The sequence below is a fragment of the Macrobrachium rosenbergii genome, chromosome 5 (assembly GCF_040412425.1).
Source record: "Macrobrachium rosenbergii isolate ZJJX-2024 chromosome 5, ASM4041242v1, whole genome shotgun sequence".
Classification (NCBI taxonomy): Eukaryota; Metazoa; Arthropoda; class Malacostraca; order Decapoda; family Palaemonidae; genus Macrobrachium; species Macrobrachium rosenbergii.
Window position 1 is genome coordinate 35,808,827 of NC_089745.1, and position 26,346 is coordinate 35,835,172.

The following is a 26,346-nucleotide window of genomic DNA, read 5'->3' on the forward strand; positions in this document are numbered from 1 at the left end:
TAGTAACAATAAAGAACAACCCTCTCCAAGATCGATATGATGAAGTGTATTTTATAGGATTACTTATTAAAATTCACACAAGTTGAATTACAGTTATTTTGTTCTTGTATATTGTTGCATTTTGAGGAATGTTTTTATTGTAAACAAAATGTGTCAGTGAACATAAGGTCTTAATTGTCCTATTTTTTCATTATTGATGATCGTAATTATCTCACATTCATTTAACAGTATATTAATATAAATAATAATGAACTATAATGAATAAATAACTATAATAAAAAAACATGAAACAGGAAAAAAATAATATGTTTTTCCTGCAGTAGTATGATTGATTATGCTCTGACCCCACAGTTCCGAAATCCGAAAAATTCCAAAAACCAAAACACACCTGGCCCAGAGGATTTTGGATAAAGGTGTGTATCTGTACTGTATTGGCTACTGCATCTTATATGGGTTAGTGCACTTGCCAATGAACTATCAGGTACTTAGTGTCAGTGTCTGACTCCTTACAGTCCCCAAGTACTCTACTTTATTCCACAGGTGTGTGCAAATTCTGGGGCATTCAGTATCCCAGCCTCTTACCTATTCAAACTTACCTATAATGTTGAATGCATTTGTGATAAAAGAAACACTAATATGAAACAAGTTTTTCTTACAAACCCGTTCATCGTGTAATGAGTGCCTTTCTCAGAGCCTCATGAGCCATGCTGCTGTATATCAGTTTAAACAAAAAGTGGTATTATTGGCTGAGCTGTAACTGTGAATCCAGATGGCATTTAAGTTTACAGACTACCTATTGTTTGACAGGCAAAAGAGTGTTGAACTTAGTAACATTCAGGATATGAATATAAACTTAAATATCGTTGATGGCTTTTTATAAAAAAAAAAGCTTTGTTCTACAAAAACAAAATAGTAATCATGCAATTTTTTGTTGCCAGGTAATAGTTAATTAGGAATTTTTAGTGTATTAATTACATGTGTATAATTGTTATTAAACATAAATTTGCAATTTTCTGTTCATTATTGAGAAATATGTCTTCTTACTCAACTTGACTGAAATTTCTGGACAGAGTTCATATGTAGTAATTATTTTGTAATTCACATATTAGACAGGTTGGTTCTTATCAAAAGATGGAATATTTATGTTACAGTTCTGTTATTAGTGGATCTGACCTTGATGATGCTCTCATGACACGACGTTCATCAAGTGGGGGATTATTGTCCCCAGATGTGGAATCACCTCGCACTGATGGGGTATGTTGAACTTGTGTCTTCATTGTTGCTAGATATTTATAACCATGTGTGTAATAAAAATACGTATTGTATTGGGAGAATAATTTTGTAAATGATGACAGGTATAAATTTTATAGAGAAAACAATATTGCATTCATTGAAGCAATTGAATAATTTACAGTACAATAATACATTAATGTGAGGAGAAGCAAACTATTCAAAAACATTGTGCACACATACAGACCTGAACTAGGATGGTAGTTGGTTGAATAGTGACACATACAGTACCAGTAATTTGCTGTATTTGTAGTCCAGCATTTTTCCTGCTTGTACTTTAATACATGTACTTATTTTATTATTGTTTAAAGCTGTCAAAGTTGTTGTGGCTGCATTTGTTGGGAAGTAGAATGTTAGGAAAACATGGAATACAGTGACACCTAAGCTTAATGGACAGTTTGGGAGTGTGCCCGTCTCGATAAGTAATGAAATCGCTAAGTAACAAAGATTCGTAAATAGTCAGCGCTGTACTGTACCCTTTGAGTAACTTGCTTTGCTTCTAGTGAAAAGCAATTCCATATAAAATAATTAATTACTTCTCCTAACTGGTATTTTGACATTTTCAGTGTCAAAAATATTTATTCATTTATTCAGTTTCAGATATAGCCTATATTTAAAAATACATACAGTACTAGGCAGTGTAACTCAAAACATAGTCAAATGCTATGCAGTAGTTCTACCTACTTAACTGGGTATGCTTAAAAGGTATAAAATACACAAAAATCATGTAAAATACACTTAAATCACGGATTATATAAAAAACCATGGACAATTTTGTTTTAACATAACAAAACACTACGCACTTACTCTCTCTCTCTCTCTCTCTCTCTCTCTCTCTCTCTCTCTCTCTCTCTCTCTCTCTCTCTCTCTCTCTGATACAGTATCTTTATTGCTATTCATTGAATGCAGTACAGAACTGAATGTAATGCAATATAGTACTGTAGTGTTACATACATATATTTTTGTACATGCAACTTTCCCGTCAGATATATACTTAGCTATAGTCTCCGACGTTCCCGACAGAATTTCAAAACTCGCAGCACATGCACAGGTAGGTCAGGTGATCTACCATACCCGCCGCTGGGTGGCGGGAATAGGAACCATTCCCGTTTTCTAATCAGATTTTCTCTGTCGCTGGTTCAGGCAACATCTGTTGTTGGTTCCTCCTGCTTTGATTTTCGTTTCTCGCTTGCTGAGGATCTGTTTTGGCCTGATTTTGGTGACGTATTGGATCTTTGGTTTGGCATACGCTATTGTGGACTGTTTTTGGATTTGCTTTTGGATTGTTCATTAAGATGTCTGATGTTAGTGTTTCGCCTGTGTTCCGTGTGTGTGCTAGGCAAGAGTGTAAGGTGAGGTTGCCGAAAGCTTGGTGAGACCCTCACACTGTATGTATGAGGTGTAGGGGAATGATTGTTCTTCGGACAATAGGTGCAAGGAGTGTGAGAAGTTGTCTGATCAAGAATGGAAGGTTTTGACTTCTTATTTGAAGAAGCTCGAAAAGGATAGAGTTAGGAAGGCTTCCTCCAGAAGCTCGAGTAGGTCTCGCTCTGCTGAGCACGAAGTAGAGATTAACACAGTAGACTCTCCTAATCCTTTGGTTTCAGCCCCTTCTCCCATCATCGAACCTGTGGATTCGTCCTCTGAAATGGCTGCGATGAAGGCGGAACTCCTTCGGATGAAATCGCAACTGCATGCGATGAAGGAAGGTAAGAGTGATAGTGATATGTGCAGTGTCCCCAGTGCAGTGGAGGGGGCGTCTGATTGGCTCCGCATTGCTCCTAGGCCTAGACCTCTTCCAAACTCCCAGGACCAGTGGAGGAGGAATGTCGAAAGCTGCAGGGAGGATGTAGAGCATCCCCAACGATCAGGCGTCCCTTCGGCAGATCCTGTAGTTGCGTCCCAGGCGCCTTGGATCGCCATAGGAAAGGCATCCTGAAGAAGTGTTTTCTTCGTCTGACGCGCGTCTTCTCCGAGGCGTGGTTGGAGTTCGGCTGAGGAGTCGCGCCCTCTGAAGAGATCCTGGAAGGCTCCTAGAGTAGAGCTTTTGGACTCGAGCCCTGAGCGCTTCCCGGAGGATTCTCCTATAGTCAGGAAGAGAGCTCGTAGATCCCCCTCCTCCTCTCCAGCAGGAGTTAAGGATTCGACGAAGAAAATTTTGATCGGCCTCCAGGAGCAGTTATCAGCACTTGTTGGGTCTCTTGCAAAGGATACCTCTTCTCGTAGGAAGGATGACTTTCTTCCTGTTAAGAGTTCCAGGAAGCTCTCTTCTTCGACTCGTCGCTCTTCTCCTGCCAAGCTTCCTTCTAGTAGCAAGTTTTCTTCTTCTCGAAGACGCTCTTCGCCGAGCAGGCGCTCGTCTCCCAGCAGGCGCACTTCTACCAGGCGCTCATCATCGGAGGGAAGCGCCTCTCCTTCCAGGCGCACTTCGCCTCGCAGTACTTCTCCTTTGGACAGGCGCTCGTCTTCTTCCAAGCTCCCTCCTTCCAGCAGACACCGCTCTCCTGCCAAGCGTCCTAGCCTTAGGGCCCCCTCTCCTGGAAGGCTCTCATCAGTGGACAGGAGCCCCTCTCTTGTCAGGCGCCCGTCCGGTGTCAGGCGCCATTCTCCTGGCAGGCGCTCTTTGTTGGACAGGAGTGCTTCTCCATCCAGGCTCGCTTCTCCTGATAGGCGCTCCTCGTCTTTTAAGCCTTCCTCTCCGCCTGCTGCATTGGAGGAAGTATCAGAGGAGGAATCACCTAAGGACGCTGGAGTTTCAGATTACAAACGGTTGGCTTCTGTTCTGATTCAGGAGTTTGGAGATTCTCTTTGTCATGCTGCCCCTCCTTCTCCGGGATCTTTATGGGACAGCACCAAGTCAGCAAGACCCTCTTCGTTCGTCAAGATGCGCCCTACGATCTCTATGAGGAAAGCCTTTAAAGGAGTCGGAGAGTGGATGCAATCTAAGAAGGAAGCAAGCAAGACGGTTTTCTCTTTTCCTCCTTTGAAGCTATTGGGAAAGTCAGGAATGTGGTATGAGACCAAGGAGCCTATGGGGTTGGGGCTCCCCACATCAGCAGACGCAGATTTTTCTAATCTGGTAGACTCCTCCAGGAGACTTTCTCTTTCATCAGCGAAGGCGACTTGGGGAATGAGCGAAATGGACCATCTCCTCAAGGGTCTTTTTAGAGTTGTGGAAGTGTTCAACTTTATGGATTGGTCTCTTGGAGCTTTGGCTAACAGGACTCGAGACCCCGAATTCCTGTGCATGGATGACTTTGTAAGTGTTTTGTCTTGTTTGGACAAAGCTGTGAGGGACGATTCCGCGGAAGTTGCTGCCTTATTCGGAGCTGGTATACTCAAGAAATGGTCAGTATTCAGCTCTTTCCTCACCAAATCCGTGTCTCCTCTTCAGAGGTCCTCTCTTCTGTTTGCTCCTCTTTCTCCCCACCTTTTTCCTCAAATTTGGTAAAGGAAATTTCTCGCTCGTTATCAGAAAAGGCGACACAGGATCTTTTGGCCCAGTCATCGAAGAGGATCAGACCTGCTGTTCCTTTCGCCAAGAAGGAGAAGGCTCCCTTTCAGGAGCCCTTTCGAGGTGGTCCTTCGTCTAGATCCTCCTTCAGAAGCAGAAGACCCGAGAGAAGAGGAAGGTCTTCCTCTCGTCCGATTAAAAGGACTAAGTGAGGAACGAGTACTCCAGACGACAGTGGGTGCCAGACTGTTACAATTCGCCAAAGTCTGGGCACAGAGAGGGGCGGACGACTGGTCCCTCTCTATTCTAAGAAGAGGCTACCTTATCCCCTTCAGGGAAAAGTCCTCCCTTAACATCAACTCCCAGGGAGTTATCCGCCAGCTACAGGGATCCCGTCAAGAACCAGGCTCTTCTTCTAGCAGTGGAGCAAATGCTAGAAAAGGAAGCCAATAGAACCGGTTCAAGAGCTCCATTCCCCAGGGTTTTACAATCGGCTTTTTCTGGTTCCGAAATCCTCGGGGTTGGAGACCAGTTCTGGATGTAAGCGCCTGAATTTCTTCGTGATCAAGATGAAGTTCAAGATGGAAACTACCTCTTCAGTTCTTTCAGCTCTTCGTCCAGGGATTGGATGGTCTCCTGGACCTTCAGGACGCTTACTTCCACATTCCCATTCATCCCTCGTCAAGAAAATTCCTGAGGTTCGTGATTCAGGGAAAAGTTTATCAGTTCAGGTCCCTGTGCTTTGGACTTTCGACGGCCCCCCAAGTGTTCACGGGCATTTTAAGGAATGTGGCACGCTGGCTACATTTAGAGGGAGTGAGGATATCAATGTATCTCGACGATTGGCTGATCCGAGCGCAATCGAAGGAAAGTTGTCTGGAGTACTTGTCGATCACCCTAAAACTGACCCAGTCCCTTGGACTATTAGTAAATCTACAGAAATCCCAGGTTGTTCCGCAGCAGAGCATTGTTTACCTGGGGATTCTGATGGATTCTCGGGATTTTCTAGCCTTTCCATCCCAGGAGAGAATAGATCGCTGCATAGAAAAGCTGACAGTCTTCCTAAGGAAAGAACATTGTTCAGCGAGGGAATGGATGAGTCTGCTGGGGACCATTTCCTCTCTGGAACAGTTCGTCTCCTTGGGAAGACTTCATCTAAGACCACTTCAGTTCTACCTAAAGGAGAAATGGGACCAGAAGTCTCAGGACTTAGCAACTTCGTTCCTAATTTCGGACAAGGTAAAAGAGGATCTCAGCTGGTGGTTAGACCCTCAAAAATTAAGCAAAGGACTGTCTCTTCAGTTACCGAGCCCTACCCTAGTGTTGTTCTCAGATGCCTCGGAGTCGGGATGGGGGGCAACACTAGGGTCGAGAGAAGTGTCAGGCACCTGGGAAGGAGACCAGGTGAACTGGCACATCAACAAGAAAGAGCTGACAGCGGTACATTTGGCTCTCATCAAGTTCGAGTTCCTAGTCTCAGGACAGGTAGTTCAAGTGAACTCGGACAACACTACTGCCCTGGCTTATATAAGGAAACAGGGAGGAACACATTCCTTCTCCCTTTACGAAACAGCAAAAACGTTGCTGTTATGGGCGAAGGAGAGGAGGATCAGACTCCTCACCAGATTCGTACAGGGAGAAAGGAATGTGAGGGCCGACCTTCTCAGCAGGAAAGATCAGGTCCTTCCCACAGAGTGGACTCTCCATTCAGAAGTCTGCGGAAAGCTGTGGAACCTGTGGGGAAGGCCGAATATCGACCTATTTGCAACCCACTGGAATGCAAGACTGGAAAACTACTGCTCTCCGATATCGGACCCGAGAGCAGTTGCAATAGACGGTCTTCTCCTAGAATGGACAGGGTTAGACGGGTATGCTTTTCCCCCATTCAAGATCTTGGGAGAAGTGGTAAGGAAGTTTGCGTCGTCGGAAGGCGTGAAACTGACCCTGGTAGCTCCGTTTTGGCCAGCTCAAGATTGGTTCACAGAGGTACTGGAATGGATAGTAGATTTTCCCAGATCGCTTCCACACAGGAACGATCTTCTCAAACAGCCCCACTTCAACAGATTCCACAAGAATCTCCCCGCTCTCAATCTAACTGCCTTCAGACTATCGAAGGTCTGGTCAGAGCGAAGGTTTTTTCGCACAAAGCTGCGAAGGCTATTGCAAGAGCCAGGAGATCCTCAACCTTACGCGTCTACCAGTCGAAGTGGGAGGTCTTTAGAAGATGGTGCAGGACCTATAAGATATCCTCTTCCAGTACCTCTGTGACAAACATTGCTGATTTCCTTATCTTCCTGAGGGAACAATGCAACCTCGTTGTATCTACAATTAAAGGTTACAGGAGTATGTTATCATCAGTTTTCAGACACAGAGATCTGAATATCTCTGGAAATAAAGACCTTCACGATCTTATAAGGTCTTTTGAAACGTCGAAATACATGACTTCGAAACCTCCCAGTTGGAATTTAGACATAGTCTTAAAATTCCTAATGTCTAAGAAATTCGAACCTCCTCATCAAGCTTCCTTCAGGGATCTCACCAGGAAGTCACTTTTTCTCTTTGCCCTCGCCTCAGCTAAGAGAATAAGTGAAATACAAGCCTTAGACGGTAGAGTTGGTTTTAAGGAAGATTCGGCGATATGCTCCTTCAAACCATTCTTGGCGAAGAATGAAAATCCTTCTAAACCGTGGCCAAGAACCTTTGAATTAAAAGGTCTTTCTTCAGTGACGGGACATGAGTTGGAGAGGACTCTATGCCCTGTCAGGAGCCTTAAATTCTACATGGAAAGGAAAAAATTTCTGGGAGGATCGGTCGAAAGTCTTTGGTGCTCTGTCAGGGATCCTTCACGAGCGATCTCAAAGAATGCGCTTTCCTTTTTTATTAAGGACGTCATTAGGGAAGCGCATATCTCGTGTGAGGATGAGCACTTCAAGCTCCTTAGAGTGAAAGCACACGAAGTGAGAGCCATTGCAACATCCTTGGCTTTTCACAAGACGTTGTCTCTCCAGTCTATTATAGAGGCAACTTATTGGAGGTGTAACTCAACGTTCGCATCTCATTACTTACTAGATATTAGAGTAACGTATGACGAGATATTAGAGTAACGTATGATAAGTGCTTCTCTCTAGGAGCATACGTATCTTCAGATTCGGTGCTGGGACAGGGAGCTGAATCCAATCCTATTAATTTAGTTAATTCAGTTGTTTTTAATGCTTAGTGATGTGTGTTTTTTATGGTTGGTTGGAAGAGGGTGGTGGAGTTAAGCCCCCCTTTCAATTCTTATCACTAACAAGGTTAGGCTTGGTCAGGTGGTCGGGATTGGTTGTCATGTTCCTTGTTAACTTTTATGGACACCTAGCTCTGTCATATAAGAGGATAGCCCCATTGATATGATTCAGGTGTAGGCTCGGTCATGTAAGTGGGTCAGCCCCCTTTGACACGATCCGCTATAGGCTCTGCCATGTTAGTGGGTCATCCCCCATTGGCACGATCCAGAAGGGCTGTCAGTCATAGGTCACATCCTCTCTGAAGCTCCTGAGGCAAGCAGACTCATAGACAGTATCCATGAAGTCTTCTGCCCAATCAGGTAAGAACCATGGTTTTTTGTTTTTTCCTACAACATATGTTGTTTCCCGTTTTTTAGTTATTAGCTGTCTCTTGCCCTCCTCCAAGGGTGCCAATCAGCTAAGTATATATCTGACGGGTAAGTTGCATGTACAAAAATGATATTTTTATGATAAAATAAAGTTTTGTACATACTTACCCGGCAGATATATACGTTAATAACCGCCCAGACTCCCCTCAGGAGACAGGTGGAAGAAAATCTGATTAGAAAACGGGAATGGTTCCTATTCCGCCACCCAGCGGCGGCTATGGTAGATCACCTGACCTACCTGTGCGTGTGCCGCGAAGTTTTGAAATTCTGTCGGGAACGCCGGAGACTATAGCTAAGTATATATCTGCCGGGTAAGTATGTACAAAACTTTATTTTATCATAAAAATATCATTTTTCAGTCTGTGTATGTGTGTGTAAATACATGGATGCGTGACTTTAAGGTAAACTATGCACTTGCTATGTACTTACTCTTCTTTCTCTCTCACAGTAAACTATTTATTTATAAAGAATAAGAGAGAGAGCACAGTAAACTATAAGAGAGGGCTAAATGCATGTTTATTGGTGTGCATACAAAAGTAACAGCACAAACACTGGCTAGAGAAGCCAAACTTATTGGCGTATCTAATAATTCATTACAGTTTCTTATGATTAACAGTCACTTAATATTTCAATGGCCACTGCCTAGGTAATCACAGGCACAGACGGCAGCAAGAAGTTATGTAAACAAATAAAGCGAGAAACAGGTGTTTGCCAATGTTAGGTACCGTAACTAATGCACATTATTGTATTTAGAGTTGTCGACTTGTCAAAAACTTGCTGATTATCAGTGGTGACTTGCCCAAGTGAAATTAAAATGAATATTTATTCATCCTTCGCACATTGTAGAAGAAGGTCTCAAGAAAGGATATCGCTAAAGCTGCAGGTTGTAAGTGCAGCTGAAGAAACAAATAAAGTGCAGGCTGGTAAACATTTTTGATAGGCGAAAACAACAACCGAAACTGATGAATCACAGTTTCACTTCATTTGAAATTTGTTTGTATACATAAAGATAGGCTGCATTTTCAAACCAAGATGTATTCATTTACAGCAAATTGTATCTCCGAATTATGCTTCATTTAACAACGAATATTGACGATGTCGGTAAAACATAGTCATCTGATTCTGAGAATGTAAACGTTACCAGAATGCAAATGGCGCATGATTGCAATGTTTGTATTTCATGTGATAAGATGACGATAATATGAGTTATGTAATTGGCTAAAGTAAATAAACAGTTTTATCAAAATTATTATTTTTAGGTACAGCTGTGTTATTTGACTTATGTAAGTGGATGCTGTTAAAGTTTCAGAGCTCGTTCTCAAGCAGTGAAACAAAATCCCTTTAATAAGATTTATACTTGAACTATTTTTAAAGATTTTATTAACAGTAGTTTGCAGTAGTGTGATTGTTCTGAAATATAGGTACAGTACATAATGTATATGCATTGAATTACACTATTTAACCAAACATCTCCAAATCGTGTAGCACCTGGTAGCCAAGTAAAACTGATACTACTTTCACTTTTTAAAAAAATTATTGTATAAGCATCAATGTAACAATTTCAAGCAGGCACATTACATTATCACTATACTGCACATTCTAGTTGGAAATTTTATCACAAGAGAAAAGATAATCATACATACTTTACTTGCAAAACCAAGAGGTTAAAAGTACATTTTTTTAATTGTTGTTCATAGTGACAAGTCCATTAAGTAATGAAATCTGCTAAGATGAAGCCCATTTAGGGTGCCAGTGTGCATTGTTAAGTCCAGGTTTTCATGGGTTTATAGTTTTTTATTACATAGCCATTTTTTGTGTAGATGTATAGCTTATGTGGGATGTGTATCATGCTATTTTTGAAGTGACCAAATGATTCATAGTTGTAATTAAATTTGGTAATGAAAATGTATAGATGTTATTACTTTGCACCATGCAGTTAATTTATCTAGATTTTTTCCCCTAATATAATTTATAACAGGAATTAGTTTCTCTGAGGCATAATGAGATTTTTTTATGATGATAATTATTATGCTGTCTGTAAAATAATTTCTGAGATGATAAGATATTTTAGGAACAAGATGGGTTCTACCTCCTGAAGAAAGATTCTCAACGACGCATGACTCTCACCCGTGTGCTGGTACATGACCAGCACAAGCTTACCCAAATCTGGCACCAAAGACTGCAACAGGAATTGGGTGCAGACACAGTATTACTTACTCAGGTAAAAGATTCAGTTTAGTTTTGCTAATTTTTTCAACCTGTATGAAAAATTATGCTTTATATCTCAAGATAATAATTTGGTTAGAGGGTTAGTTAAAGGTTTTTTTATCGTTGATTTTCAGGAACATCTTTTGATCATTCTGGTTGGCTTACGTGAATTTATACCGGAGCACAAAAAGCAGCCTATTGAGCAGGCTTTTGCAACCTTGAAAGCACAAACAGACTGTGATGAAGCTGCCAATCAGATCAATTTAGCATTGTATACGTTTCAAGATGCTGTAAGTTTAATATGTATTTGAATATTTTCACTTGATTGTACTTCATGATTACTGGATTGATTATATTATATGATTATTGGTTATCATCACAGTTGGTGAGAGACTGTAACTTAGAAAATTACTAAATATTTGACTTAATTTAGCTTCTATTTGGTAGACACTGCTATCCAGTTCTTATGTGGAATCTGATTTTTTTAGCTTCTATTTGGTAGACACTGCTATCCAGTTCTTATTTTTAGCTTCTATTTGGTAGACAGTGCTATCCAGTTCTTATGTGGAATCTGATTTTGATGTAAACAAAAAGTATCTTAGTTCTAGGAATAAGGCTGCATCATCAGCCAGAACTCTTGAATTTGTTGTTACCTTTTGACACTCCGGAATGATTTCTGAAACTCTAGTTTGCTATTTACCAAACACTTGTCTTGAGATTATTGTATTCTCTGTTTAGCTAATAGTGTCAGTATCTCCCATACTTCCTGCTTTTCAGTATTTTTTTTTTTAGTATTGTATGCAAAACAGAAACCTTGGATTTTGGATGAGACCTTGGATACAATGAATGATAGGCAAAACCAAATGATACATATAGACAAATTTCATGGAGATGAAGATAGTAAAGTCTAGATAGTTAAATTAAATTAACATCAAGAAGGATGATATTAATCTACCTTACACCTTAGAAGAATGCTGTCAAAATTTTCTCATGAATTTTTCTTCACCTAGTAAACATTCATATTTTGTATAAATAACATTTTTTTCCATTCTGGGTTATATGTTATTGATAGGTAAATGAAGTCTTGAAGAGCCATAGCATAAAGCCTCATTGGATGTTTGCTCTTGACAATTTGGTCCGCAGTGCTGTTCATTGTGCCATCACAGTTTTGTCACCAGGTAAGTTCCTGAATGCATTTTTTTCCATTGCAGGGATTAACATGCTTGTTGCATCAAGTTAATTTCAAAAGTTTTGCTGTTTATTTTTCATATGAAACTGTCAGAATGCTTGGTGTTGCCCAGGCTAAGAAGCAGCTAAACATAAGCCAGAAATATTCTGAATTTAATTGTATTCCACCAAATAAGACACTGAATTCCTTGTGGAAAACTTTATTTTAAAAATGTAGAATTGTTTTCTCCATTGCTTTTATAACAACACAGTGTCTTAAGCACTAATATACAAAGAGGTACAGAGTATGAGTGTAATATTTCATACCATTATTTTATAACCCACATGGTTAATTCATGCTTAATAAATGAAATGTAGATTTTAGTGTATGTGAAAGCAGTTTAATTTCTTTTGTAGTTATTTTCAACATATTTAATCTTTGAATTGTTGAAGTATATTTCTGAAATAATTTTTCGAATGAGTAGAAACAGGAATGTCAGAGAGAAAACCATTTGTGAAAACTGATGAATTATTTGTCCCCCTGTTCCTATTTCAAATGCCTAATCACCCCTAAACTGTTGGGATGGTTATATAAAAACATGCTGTCTGTCACCTCCTTTAAAAGAATGGCCACATAAATGGCAAGATATTTTGACAAAAAATATTGGTGACGTGTTTTGTTTGGGGATACGTCTCCATGCACATACACCTTTTCCTTGCAAAGTTATAATAGTTTATAGTAAAATTCATCCAAATTTCACACACACACATATTAGCTTTCTTAAATTAATGGTATGATTTACAATAATTTTAGACTTCCTTAAAAGGTAATAGGTTGATCCTTGGATCAGCTTCCCCCTAAAATATTAGCACTCTAGATAGAATGATTGACAGATTTTCATTGTTACATTCTATTTAGGTGTTTACATGTATTCTGAATAATCTGATGGCTCTTTGCACACATTTTTTGTTTTCATTTGTCTGTGAAGCTAAATAGCTTGATTCTTAATAGGCACTGAATTTGGGTTTTATATTTTTCAAATTCATTTCAGTTTTTTCTGCTTCTTAGGTCTGCAAAGGCCAGTAAGCATCTGGTTCAGATTGTATTAAAATATTCCCTGAGGTATTTGGGAATTAATTTTCTGTTTATTTATTATTACACTTCCCATTGGAAAGAACTGTCTTATATCTAACCATAGTATACACTTGGAAAAATTCACCATGACATTACCCTAATTCTTGCTTTCTTAAACTCCATAGTTATACTGTACTCTTCTTTGGATCATCATCATGTCTGTTACCTATTAAGATGTTTTCTTTAATGTTCTAGTGATGATATTTTCTTTGGGTGTTATTTATGAAAGTAAGTAGTTTTAGTACTGTTGCATTCCTCTGATGAAGATATTTATTTGTGTGTTGGCCAGCTACTTTAGTAAGTTACAACCAGTAGCCTTCAGTAAAAGATAATCACACAGTATCATATATTTATATTACGGTATTTTGACTAGTTTCAGGATGTAATCACCATAGTAGAGGTATTTTGAAAAGTTTACTATTAACTGTATTCATAGTGTAAATGGTTATAACCTGATGTTGAATTTTATCATGGGCAAAATGGACACTGTCTTGCCAAAGAAATTATCCTGGCTAATACAGTATGTAATTACTGGTGAAATGATCTAACAGAGTACAGAAATTAGGTCATACTTAACGTTTATACTCCTACAAATTTTAGCAAAGTTTACCATTTATATAAAGTCATGAAATTGAAGAGAAATTTTGACTTTCTGTCATTTACAGAACATGAAATATTACTGGGATCAGCTGAAGGTGGTGCAGTCCTTGTAGGTGGCCCTGGTAGACCTCGAGATGCTGTAGAGGAAGGGAGTACGTCTGGTGTTTCTACAATAAATTCCACCAAGTCAGCAAACATGCTTCATGATTTTCATCATTCAAAGCATTGTCACCAGCTTCAAGAATCCTTGCAGGCAACAAGGGCTGAGAATCTCAGGTTAGAGTCTCTTAATTTAGAGCTGATGGTCAGCTCAGTGGTCTGGTTAAACTATTTTAATAATAATAATGTAGGAAAGTATAATTATTTGAATATTGAAAGGAATAGAGGTAGAGAGGGAAGTGAAATGATGATCATCAAGACTGAAGTTGTTATGAAAGAATATTCAGGGTAGGAGGATTGTCCTATAGTGGTACTAAATGGAAGTGTTTAGTGAGATACCATATTTGATTGGATATGAGACATACACTTAAAAAAAAAAAAAGTTAAAAAATACCCCTGGCTCTAATATGTGAAGATGAGGCCTCCTGCAAGCTGTTATCCCCAACACTCACTACTGTAGGCTAATTTTACCCCAGATGGTCAATGCTACTCAGCCTGACTCAGTAATAATATTTACGTGAATGACATTATTATTTTTATTATTATTATTATTATTATTATTATTAATGGTGTTGCTGTTGTTAGTATTATTACTGGTACTATAAAAGGAAGTGTCATACAGTACCAGCAGCTTTCACCACTACCAGCTGATCCATCATGATACCTAAGTATGCCTCAACACATTCCCATCAGTAATCAGCTGGAAACTATAGAAGAAAGAGACATATTTGTAACTAAAAGGAAATGAATGTTTAAAACTAACCTGGTAAACATAACATGAGGGCCACAGAGAAACATGATCGTCATATGAAGTGTGAGGTATTTATGTGTGGTGAGTGCATTCAGTAGCTGAGCTCATTCAGAGTTTCAGAATTGTGATTTCATGCCTTATGTTCAGCTATACTGGTAGCTTGCTTTTTATGTACAGTAATGTTTTCTGCTTTAGCTAAGGTACTTTAGTAGTTTTTAAAATTTCTGCTATAGTTAGGTCCTTTTGGTTTCTTTTTCATTGTTTTATTACTCCAACCATGTGTAATATTTTCACAATTGTGATTGCTTTTGTTCAGTTGTTGTGCTAGCTTGTTCTTTATTTACCTACACTAATGTTTTTTACAACCTGTATGCCTAAGGTGCTTTTGTAATTTTTTCTGTTATAATTAATTTTTTGCAATGTAGGTTAGCTTACTTTAAACATTACTCACTGAAATACACTGGAAAACTGACTATACCCTTATGAAATAGGGGTGTGTCTAATACTGTATGCATGTGTCTCTTATATACTATTAAATATGGTATACTCTTATTATTATTATTATTATTTTTAGTATTATTATTATTATTATTATTATTATTATTATTATATTATTATTATTATTATTATTATTATTATTATTATTATTATTATTGTTGTTATTCAGAAGATGAACCCCATTCATATGGAACTGGCGCATAGAATGTGATGTTCATTCAAAAGAAATACCAGAAGGTAATGGGAAATACAGAAAGAGATCAGTTATTAGAAAAACAGATAATTTAAGAAATTAATAAACAAAAAAATAAAAATGTAAGTAAATTATTAAAATACAAGAATTGTATTAGGGTAGCAATGCATTGCATCTTCACTTGAACTTCTGAAGCTCCAGTTACTCAAAGTCAGATGCTGGCATTGGTTTTGGAGTGGTCTTTCCTTATGTAGAAAGAAGCAGGAGATTATCATCTGTTGCATCTATTTTTACAGTAGAACTGTATGCTGTTTTAAAGGCCTTAAAGGAAATTTAAACTCAGAATGGAAATAGTTTTACCATTTATTGTGACTCAAGAAGTGCTGTTCAGTCTTTAGAATCTTTTAACTCTTCACATACATTGATTTGAGAGTTATTGGAATGACTGTTCCTAGTGAAAAGAAGAGGTAAGAAGACTTTTGTTGGATGCCTTCCCATGTTGGGGTGGTAGGGAACAAGCAAGCTGATCACCATGCTAAGTCAGCTGTCACCTCTCCTGACCCAAGGAGATGCCTACTACCGCATGGATGTATATCCTCTAATAGGTAAAAAAATTAAAAAGCTGTGGCAGTCCGTTTGGGAAAATATTGCAACAAATGAAAAAAATGTGCGGTGTCACGTCATCAGTGTCTTCTTGGTCATATCTCTATTTGCCATGAAGACAAGAAATGATGTTATGCAGGTGAAAACCCTCCATTCTGTGAGGTTTGTATTGTGGCCTTGACTGTGAGACATTTGCTGGTTGAATGCCTCAGTCTTGGGGATCTAAGAGAGGTTCTTTTCTTGGGGACGTGACAGGGGTGGACATTTTATCCTTGCTACAATTCTTGGGGAGGATTGTAATATAGTGCAGTTATGCATCTTTGTTAGGGAGGCAGGCCTCCTCAGCAAATTTTAAATCATATACATGTACAGTAGGTGGGTGGATGGATATACAGTCATACCTCGAAATTATGCGAGGTTAGGTTCCGGAGCCCCTCGTGCATGGTGAATTTTCGCGAAAGTTTGGCATGGTCTTTAAAAATGCTAATAAATGTTTATTTCCAGAGTTTAAGTACTAAATATGACCCTAATCATGCTCATTTAAAAGCTAACTTTTAAATGAACTAAAGTTAGTGTAATTTTTTTTTTAATTTAGCTTATTACCCTTAAAAAAGGAATACAGTAAATGGTTGACTTAAAAATTGAGTACTGCACAGTTTCATAATAGCGCATTTACAGTAGGTGCGAACGTATACTAATGTTACCCCTAATTCATGGGATGCCGTTTTCTTTGTCACTTAGAGTAAAAGCCGTTTTCTTTGCGTCACTAGGCAAAACGTCATGTGTCAGTCAACAAAAGTACAATTCCATAAAACATCGAAAACATGTACATAATGTTCGTAGACGGTAGTACAGTACAGGTAAAATTCAATCAATTTAAAATTATATACTGTACAGGTAATGACGTACAGAGAATAATAAGTTGTAAACGTATGTTTGAGCGCTAACTACGAATGAGAGAGAGAGAGATACTGTAATAAAGTAACTGTACTGCTTTTGTATCGTATTTATGTAAATATATAAATACAAATTTTCCATTCTGATTTTACACCTAAAAACACAAAACTTAAAAATTATACACACTTTCTACAGGGTATCATCTTTGAAAAATGCAGGGTATCACACCTTGTAAAAGTACACCAACTGAACGTGCTGTAATTACATGCACATACAGATTGCACCAGCACTTTTCTCTGAGGTGAACAGAGTAATTTTCAAAGAATGACACTTATACAACTCTTAGTTACATCTCTGATATTACATTAAAGAATTCATTTTATCAAATGACCGCGACTGAACAACCTCATCTCAAGGTCATGTAAGGTCCTTGTGACAAAGACTTTGCAAATGGACATAATACTTCTATGAAATTTATGTACAGAAATATAAATATACATTTTCCATATCGATTTTACAGTTAAAAGCATGAAAACTTATAAATGTACTTCAAACATTAAACAAGCATTTTCTGCAGGGGTATCATCTTTGAAAAGTGCAGTAACTTTGCAAATGGGTATCACATCTTGTAAAAGTACACTAAGTGAATGTGCTGAAATTACCTTTGCATCATATTTATGCATGTACAAAAATAAAAATAATACATTTTCAATACAGATTTTACACATGAAAGCATGAAATGCATTTTTCATAGAGATTTTACACATGAAAGCATGAAATGCATTTTTCATAGAGAGCACATTAAAACATCAAATGCATTTTTCATACAGATTTTACACATAGAAGCATGAAATGCATTTTTCATACAGATTTTACACATAAAAGAATGAAATGCATTTTTCATATAGATTTAACACATAAAAGCATGAAAACTTGTAAATTACTTAAAAAATTAAACACCCACTTTTGCAGGGTTTCTCAAGAATTTCGTGTGTCTGTGAAAAAATCGCGTATGCCCATTAGTTAGGTTCCAGTGAAAAGTTCGTGTGTGTGTGAATTCGCGCAACTCGAATCGTGTAAGATCGAAGTATTATTGTACCTGGATAGTATATATGAACAGATATGATTATATGGTGAACAGTAATAATGGCACAGGTAAAAATGGCACAAGTGAAAAAATAGGAATAAATGGCACAAGGGAAAAAAATACAGCATATTGATTCAACTACAATGTTTCACTGTGTTTAGTACTGGCGCTTCAGGGATCAAATGTCCCCAAGTGCGTCTGATCCCTGAGGGGCTAGTACTAAACATGGCGAAACACATTTGATCCTCAAGGGGCTAGTAATAAACACGGCAAAACATTGCAGATGAATCATTGTTTCACCGTGTTTAGTACCCCCTTGGAGATCACATGCACTTCGGGACATTTGATTCCCAAGGGGCTAGTACTGAACAAGGTGAAACATTATAGATAAATCAATATATTTTTCCCTTGTGCCATTTTTTCCTATTTTTTCACTTGCGCCACTTTTACCCGTGGTATTTTTAATTGTGCAATTTTTACTGTACCAATTTTGCCTGTGCCATTTTATAACTGCCTATTTTAAAATTTCTCTGCTTAAATTGATAGTTCAAACAAAGATATACCATAAATTATAATACTAAAAGAATTGAATATCATTTATAACAAAAATACACCCCAAATCATCATCCCAAAACACCCAAAGTAACCTTACATTACAGTACTCTCTTACTACTGTTACTCTTAAGTAGGCTAATACACCCCTAAAACGCTTATAACTGCCTATTTTAACTGTTCATCGTCAAACTTGACAGTTCAAACAAAAAAGGGATTTTGACAGAGGAAAATCTATTTTAACTGTTCATCGTCAAACATTGACAGTTCAAACAAAAATAGGAAAGCCCCCAGTATATATTTATAAATGATATTAAATCATTTCAATGTCATCTTAAGCATTTTACCCTTAAAAATATATATGTAAGAGAGAGAGAGAGAGCCACCTAGTTTTCAGTATTATTTTTCTTCATCTACGATAGCACCTTTTCCAATTTTGTGTTAGCTTTAACTACCAAATGGGCAACATAATAATAATAATAATATACTGTACTGTAATTCAAAAATTTATGCATTTCTATAGTAAATCATGTGAAATTTTAAACAAAAAAATACAAACCATGTTTGTATGATCAATAAGTGATTTACCTAATAATAAGTATTAATTTTCAAATAATAATAATAATATACTGTAATTAAAATATTTATGCATTTCTATCCTAAATTATACAGAATTTTAAACAAACAAATATATATTCCCAGTCTTTTCCAAAGCTCTGAAGTGAAGGGGGAGGTTGGACCTGTCATATATATATGTCAAATATCTAACCGTGAAGGGTTGCAGTCAGATATTTGACATGTGATGGGTCCAACCTACCCCCTCACTTCAGAGCTTTGGAAAAGATTGGGAATATATATTTGTTTGTTTAAAATTTCACATAATTTACAATAGAAATGCATAAATATTTTAATTACAGTATATTATTATTATTATATTATTATTATTGTTTATGAAGGGAGTAGACCCTCTTTTAAACAGGTCTTATTAAAAAGGATGGCTGTATTATGCAAATTTATCTTATATAGTGTCTTTTCTATCTTCCTTATGATTCGCTTTTCAGGCTCAGCGATGTTAGTCAGCAACTGGCGATATTCATGTTGGAAAAGGATAGTAATGCGGAATATGGGAAGTCTTTTATTAAAATATCCAGTCAGAAATCGTTTGTCTGGATTCAGGTTCTATTTTAGGTACCGTTGACATGTTTTCGACCAGCTCGTTGGTCATCCTCTGGGCGTGGTTGCAGAAAGGTCTGAAGAAGCGAGGTGCTCGGGTTGGTATTTATAGGGGGCTCTTGATTGGTGCTGAATTATGATTGGCTGCCGGGGGGCATGTACCCTCGGCGGAGCCTATTTTCCCAGGTCGATGTGCGGCGGCGTTGTAGTGCTGAGGATGAATGGAAAATTTTGATCCTCTGATGCGAATTTTGATTCGCTCGTTCGCTATGGGGATCGCTCGGTGCATGTCTCCTGGCTGCCGTGGGAGGAGAAATGTTTCCTGCGCGTAATATTGAGGTTGGTTTCTCCTTCCCAGTGTGCAATGCTTCCAAGAGGCATAGGCGACGCCACGCCTCTTGGAAGCATTGCACATTGGGAAGGAGAAACCAACCCTCAATATTACGCAGGAAACATTTCTCCTCCCCACGGCAGCCAGGAGACATGCACTGAGTGATCCCCATAGTGAGTGAGCGAATCAAAATTCGGCATCGGAGGATCGAAATTCTTCCATTCATCCCCAGCACTACAATGCCGCTCGCACATCGACCTGGGAAAATAGGTTCTGCCCGAGGGTACATGCCCCGTGCAGCCAATCATAATTCAGCACCGATCAAGACCCCCCTATAAATACAACCCGAGCACCTTGTTTCTTCAGACCTTCTGCAACCACGTCCAGAGGATGACCAACGAGCTGGTCGAAACATGTCGACGGTACCTAAAATAGAACCAGAATCCAGACGAACGATTTCTGATTGGATATTTTAATAAAAGACTTACCATATTCCGCACACTATCCTTTTCCAACATGAATATCGGCCAGTTGCTGACTAACATTGCTGAGCCTGAAAAGCGAATCATAAGGAAGATAGAAAAGACACTATATAAGATAAATTCGCATAATACAGCCATCCTTTTTAATATTATTATTATTATTATTATTATTATTATTATTATTTGAAAATTAATACTTATTATTAGGTAAATCACTTATTTATCATACAAACATGGTTAGTCCTCACCATCTCCCATAAATTAATTATAAATTCTTGTGCCATCATTCTCTCTCTCTCTCTCTCTCTCTCTCTCTCTCTCTCTCTCTCTCTCTCTCTCTCTCTCTCTCTCTCTCTCTCTCTCTCTCTCTCTCTATACAGTAATTAATTAAGACAGTGTTGCTCTACGAAAAAAGTGAATTAGTGATAATTTTAGAGATAGGGCCCAAAGAAAAATCCGCAAATTAGTGAAATTTCCCCCCGTGGACAAGTGAATGATGTGTTCCACAAAAATCCGCAACAAAATGAAATGAGGAAATGTGAAATGCATAAAAACCGGGAGCCACTGTATAAAGTAATTACAGTATATTTTTAGATATTCCTCATATGAAATGCCTTTTAAATTTTATTATTTTTTGTTTCCAATTTAAATTTATTACGGATTCAGTAACCTAGATGTTGTGGTGCCAGTTTTAGTAGCCATAATCAGTCAATCAATCAGTCACAGCATCCTCAGGAAGGCTGTTCCACATCCAATGGTGTGAGGAATAAAGGACCACTGGAACTGAGAAGTTCAACAGCGAGGCACATTTACTGCATATTGGTGCTGCTGTTCTGCGAATCTGGTTGCTCTCGGCAGGAAAACTAGATCAGGGATCAGTTGTGAATATGAAAGATCTCTGTTAAAATACAACTTATGAAAAAGTGACAAACAAGAGACCATCAGTTGGTGGTCCAAGTCATAACTGCTAATATTAGTAAACAGAAACCTACCACCATGAAACACTCTATCTAAAAGAGATAAATCACTGGCAGAAGCAGGCATCCACACCGGAGAATAGTATTCTAGTAAAGGAAGCACAGGTGACCTAATACTGGTTGCATTGATTTTATCACTTGTTATAAATGTACGAGGCCTTAAGAACAATATCTAACTTTTGTGCAGGATTTTCTGAAACTTTCATGAGATGTTTCTCAAAAGTAATTGTGTGAGGAAAAAGTTACACCTGGAATAGTTTTAGCTTCAGACTCATTCAACAAAGTCCCATCCACCTGAAGGGTAGGATGTGGTGGAAAATCTGTACGAGATCTGCTAATCAGTCGTGTTTTTGTTTTACTGGAGTTCAGCCTCATACCCCACCAACTACACTATTCACTGATCCGGTCCATGTCCCGATTGTGGCTGAGGGCAGCTTCATTTCTCATAAGTGGAGGCTTTACTACACCCACAAGTGTTACATCATCGGCCTACTGGACAATCTTGTTTTCCGGGCCAACAACCATATCACTTGTATGTACCAAAAATAATGGTGGATCAAGAACACTACCCTGCAGAACTCTATACACAATAGGTCTTGGTTCACTAAAGATCCCATCAACAGCAACTTGCTGCTGCCTACCTGTAAGGAAATCTTGAAGTAAACCTAAAACATATCCACCCACTCCAAGATTCTGAAGTTTATAAATAAGTTCCTTATGATTTACTAACTCGAAAGCAGCACTAAAATCTATTTGAATTACTCTACATTCAATAAAACCCTTATCAAGGTTCTCTTGCAAATGGCATGTCAAGTCTAAAAGAGCATCGCAGGTACCTAACTGCTTTCTTTATGCAAATTGACTATCAGCCAACAATCCTTTAGATTCCACATACTTATATACTCAAGTGGCCCAGAACAAGAAGGAATTGATACGTGTGCCGCCATTGAGGTGAAAAACCTTCCCAAGATGGAGCCGCCGATTTCCTCTCGTATCTCTTCTTTTTACCAAAATTCCCCCATTGCTCAGGAGACCAAATACAACACTCAGGACAGGGATTACTCACATTACAACCATTAGCTCTGCACCTGCTACAAGTGATGTGGGGGTCTGTATCCAAAAAGGCCAAATAACGAGAACAAGGGTTGTTACCTGCCCCCAGACATCTCCTCTTAGACTTGGGTTGCTTAGAAGATTCAAGGGTTGGCATTTCTAGAAATGCAAAATACACACAGAAAACACTAAGTCACTCAGAAAACCACACAGACAAAAAGATAATAAAAAACCAGAATGCCAAGGTGAAGAAAAAGAGAATAAAAAACAGAATGCCAAGGCAAAAGGCTATGTAAAGTTTTTTTGGATCTTTACAGTTTTTTCATATATTGAATTTTTCAGTGATGTGATGACCATATCAAAATTACAAGTGTTACAATTATTGCAACACATGAAAAAGTACTGACACTCCTCTACTTCCAAACGAGTTATGTTCTGAACTGCTGTTTGTATCTTGATTTGCTCATAAGTCCCACTTGATATACACAGAGTCAAGACGTACAGTACTGTTGATGTTTTTTCATACTAAAACACAATACTATTACTGTACTGTATTTTATAGAGTATTTCATTAATACGAGTGATATATAAAACCTATTTACATTAAGCAAATTATGATACTACAGTAAAGTACAGTTTTTCTTACCTTTGAACAAATTTTAATTTACGATCACAGTTGTTCGTATCTCTGAAAGTTTGTAAGTAGAGGAGTGTCTATATTGTATCTTAGTCATTATGGATAATTATGAAATAAAACTTTGAGTTTAGATGCATTCTAATGTGCTTGAGATTATGGAATTTTCAATGTTCTTTTCCATGAAAATTTACTGAAAAGCTTTGTTCAACTAAGATGCACTTAAATTCTTACACAGTAATTCCATTAATTTTCCTAATGGAGCCAAATACCATTTTGTAAGATTTCATTGGCTCTTCGGTAATTTTTTTAAATACTGTACTTATCAGTGCCCTGTAATATGATGATCATACCAAAATTACAATTGTTGCAGCCATTGCAAACAACTTTGATAAAGTACCATCTTGTGGTTATTAATATTAGAAAGTAAAGTTCATGGGAGTTTAGATGCATTCTAACATGCTCTAAGTTTGGGAGTTTTCAGTGTTTGAAAAAATTCCACTGTGAAAGTTTATAGCATTTGGCTGCCTTAAGTTTATTGAAACCAGTTTTTGGTGATGAACTTTAGCAGATTGTACAGCAAAAGGATTTTTCCATTTCATGGTGAAATTTCTATTGCAGGTTACTTGAAGAACTTTCTCTTGCTGAGAAAAGATATGGAGAGCTCCTGAAAATGTTCTTAAGAGAGCGTAGAGATCAGAGTCAGAATTTGGCAGATCAACTTGGAATTGAAGTGCCACCAGCAATCAGAAGTAGTGAAGAAAAAGGAAATGGGAATGAGAAGGATGAATGGGCTAAAAGCAAGAGGCTATGTAAAAGTGCCTCCACAGAAACTACAACTGTTCAAGGAGACACTTCAGATGACTCCCCTGTCAGCACCATGGGATCACAGTCAAGTGCAGAAACTGTAACTGCTGAGGTAAGCTTTTCTAATTATTTAATTTCTTTGATCTTCACCATGATCTAACTTTCAACTTTGAATGATGACACAAACTCTACCACTGTTTTTAGTGTTGTCATATTTTCTCTCATTTTACCCATTATAATGCTTACAAGTCCTTTTTTACTGTTGGTCCCTCCTAAGAATTCACAATATTACTTTTAGTTCCTAGTTTGATCCCAAGTCATTGGTAAGTAAATATATAGGAAGAGGGAGGTGATAAAATAATTGTGACTGTGATACAGTTTGTGTCAATCAGGATGCAAACAAGAATGCACTTGACCTCAGTGAAGTTCTTGGTGTATTACCCCAATGAGTAACCCTTTGCTGGAATCTGAAGGCAGTTAATTTTTGTGAGCTATGCATGATGCATTTTTACCCTGAATTATCCCTTTGTTTTACCACTACAAGGTTGGGGAATTTTTTCACTAATTTTTTATAGCATAGTTACTGTTTGTCCTCAAAGGTAGTTGCACTTTCATGGTACCCCCAGGGCTCCATAGGACAGACCAGCCAATCTCAAAGAATTATCTTATAGTTGGTCTTGGCCAGAGTAGTGTTTTTTGTTGGCACAGTGATAGAATATAAAGGACTCGGGACAAGAGGACTCTTAGTCCACAGCGATTACCTCACTTTTCCCTTCATCCTACTCGCACAGATGTGACAACACTGTGTATGTTGTCTATCATTCTCATCACACTCTGGTCTGTCCCAGAGTTCACTAATCCCAAGTTTTGCTCTGAAAAAGTGTTGGACTGTGCATTTGTTGATCATCGTAACAACTTTCAAGCTAAGCACCTAGTATTAAGACCTAGTGAAAAGTTTGAGTTTCTTAAAATTTTAACAGGTAGGCTTATATTTGTTAAAATTGAGAGCCAGTAGGTCTCCTGCAAGGTAAGAATTTAGGATTAGATTGCTAAGCTATGCTGTAATTGCCATGCTGTTTTTTCCTGGCTAACAAAGTGATAATTAGTATAAATGCAATAATATTAGACATTTTGTTATTGAAACTCAATAGTCAATTACTTTTTAACATGGATAGATAATTTGAGGTCACTGAATGAGTAAATCGGTTAGCCTAGCTTGTTTAAAAAATATAGCCGTGATAGTAGTTCCCAATTGTGCCTGTTTTACAAGCCTTGGTGTTTACTATAGGCCAGTATTTCCTTTTTAGTGTTTATAATCAAACTAAATGGTTTTTGTGATATAAAAAGTTCTTCAGTCATCCTTATTATTGATGTTCTTTTCAAGTGGTAAAGAAATTACATTTCATTGGGATCCATTTCTAACGGATATTACTCAAATGAAAGTGATGTCACAGGCATTGAGAAAAATTATTGTAATGTTCTCCTTTTTCGTATGGGAATATAAAAGGTACTTTTTCATAATGGTGAGCTTGGTCAAACAAATTAAAATTTTAGAGATGCTGATTTTATATAAATTTGGTACAAAAATTCCAGTAGATAATGATTTTAATTATGTACCAACTAACGTAGCCTACAACCTATACCTGGTCCTTGGGAATAGACTGGGCATTCAGAGTTATGAAATGTTTAGAAATACACTGTATCAGTATGAAGTTTTGTCTTAATTGAGTATAGAAGCATTTGTGAGTAAATCCTTGTAAGGCAATATTATTGTAGTAATTGTGAGTTAATGTTGTCATACATTACTACTATTTTATGGATATGACCCATTGATCATGTTACCGAACAGAATATGCAGTGCATCACCGACTTACGGCGAATTCAATCTTAGGGCGCTTTTTCAGCACTGACCTTAACTTCATGTTGCATCAAGTTATGTTGCTGTAAGTGCCGTTGACGCCACTAATGGCAAGAAGAGGCATCAAGTTAACTGCACTTACGGTGATGTAACTTGATGCAACATCAGGGTACGGCACCAAACTTCAAGTCACGGCACCATAAGCACCATTAAAGGCAAAACATGACTTAAGGTGGAAGTCAACTTAAGGCACGGCACGGAAACAGATTCCTCGCCGTAGGTTGAGGACCTACTACTATGGACACATACTTGTGGCCATGTCAGCCTGTTTTTAATTTGAAGTGTTTGCTGCCTATACAGTGATATAGGTAGCAAACACTAGGTAGTTTTTAATGAACTCATGTTCATTTTATCACTACTGGGCTGCCATTATGTAGGACCCACAGATCACATACTGCAGCGAATTGCTCAATCTGCTCTCTGTCTGTGGAGATGGTTCATAACTACCTGCCATGAGCCAGCCCTCATAGGAATCAAGGAGAATTTGGTTGATTGCTGTACATGTGTGAAATATGCTTCATGGTCCTAGCAGCAAGTTCAAATGATGAAGGAGTTCATTTTAACCTGTTAAGCGTCCCCCCCCCCGGATGACCTCACTGCTAACCTGCCGTCAAGCATTTTTTGTAGTTAGCAGTCATTTCACTGATGTTAGTTTTTCAAAGTTAATATTCATTTTTATGCTTGTAATTCATACTTGTAGTTAAGTGTAGAAGTATTAATTA

The 26,346-nt window shown here is 37.9% G+C and overlaps 1 protein-coding gene across 11 annotated transcripts in view; it reads left to right on the forward strand.

Moving 5' to 3' along the window:
• The window catches only part of Ask1 (apoptotic signal-regulating kinase 1), a 219,560-nt gene that overhangs the window by 92,390 nt on the left and 100,824 nt on the right, over positions 1-26,346 (forward strand). For all 11 annotated transcript variants that reach the window (XM_067103970.1, XM_067103975.1, XM_067103968.1 and 8 more), the window contains 6 exons: positions 1,152-1,254; positions 10,471-10,620; positions 10,742-10,897; positions 11,680-11,785; positions 13,575-13,785; positions 23,521-23,818. In XM_067103970.1, the coding sequence (XP_066960071.1) occupies positions 1,152-1,254; positions 10,471-10,620; positions 10,742-10,897; positions 11,680-11,785; positions 13,575-13,785; positions 23,521-23,818 (1,024 nt within the window). The remainder of the gene's footprint in view (positions 1-1,151; positions 1,255-10,470; positions 10,621-10,741; positions 10,898-11,679; positions 11,786-13,574; positions 13,786-23,520; positions 23,819-26,346) is intronic.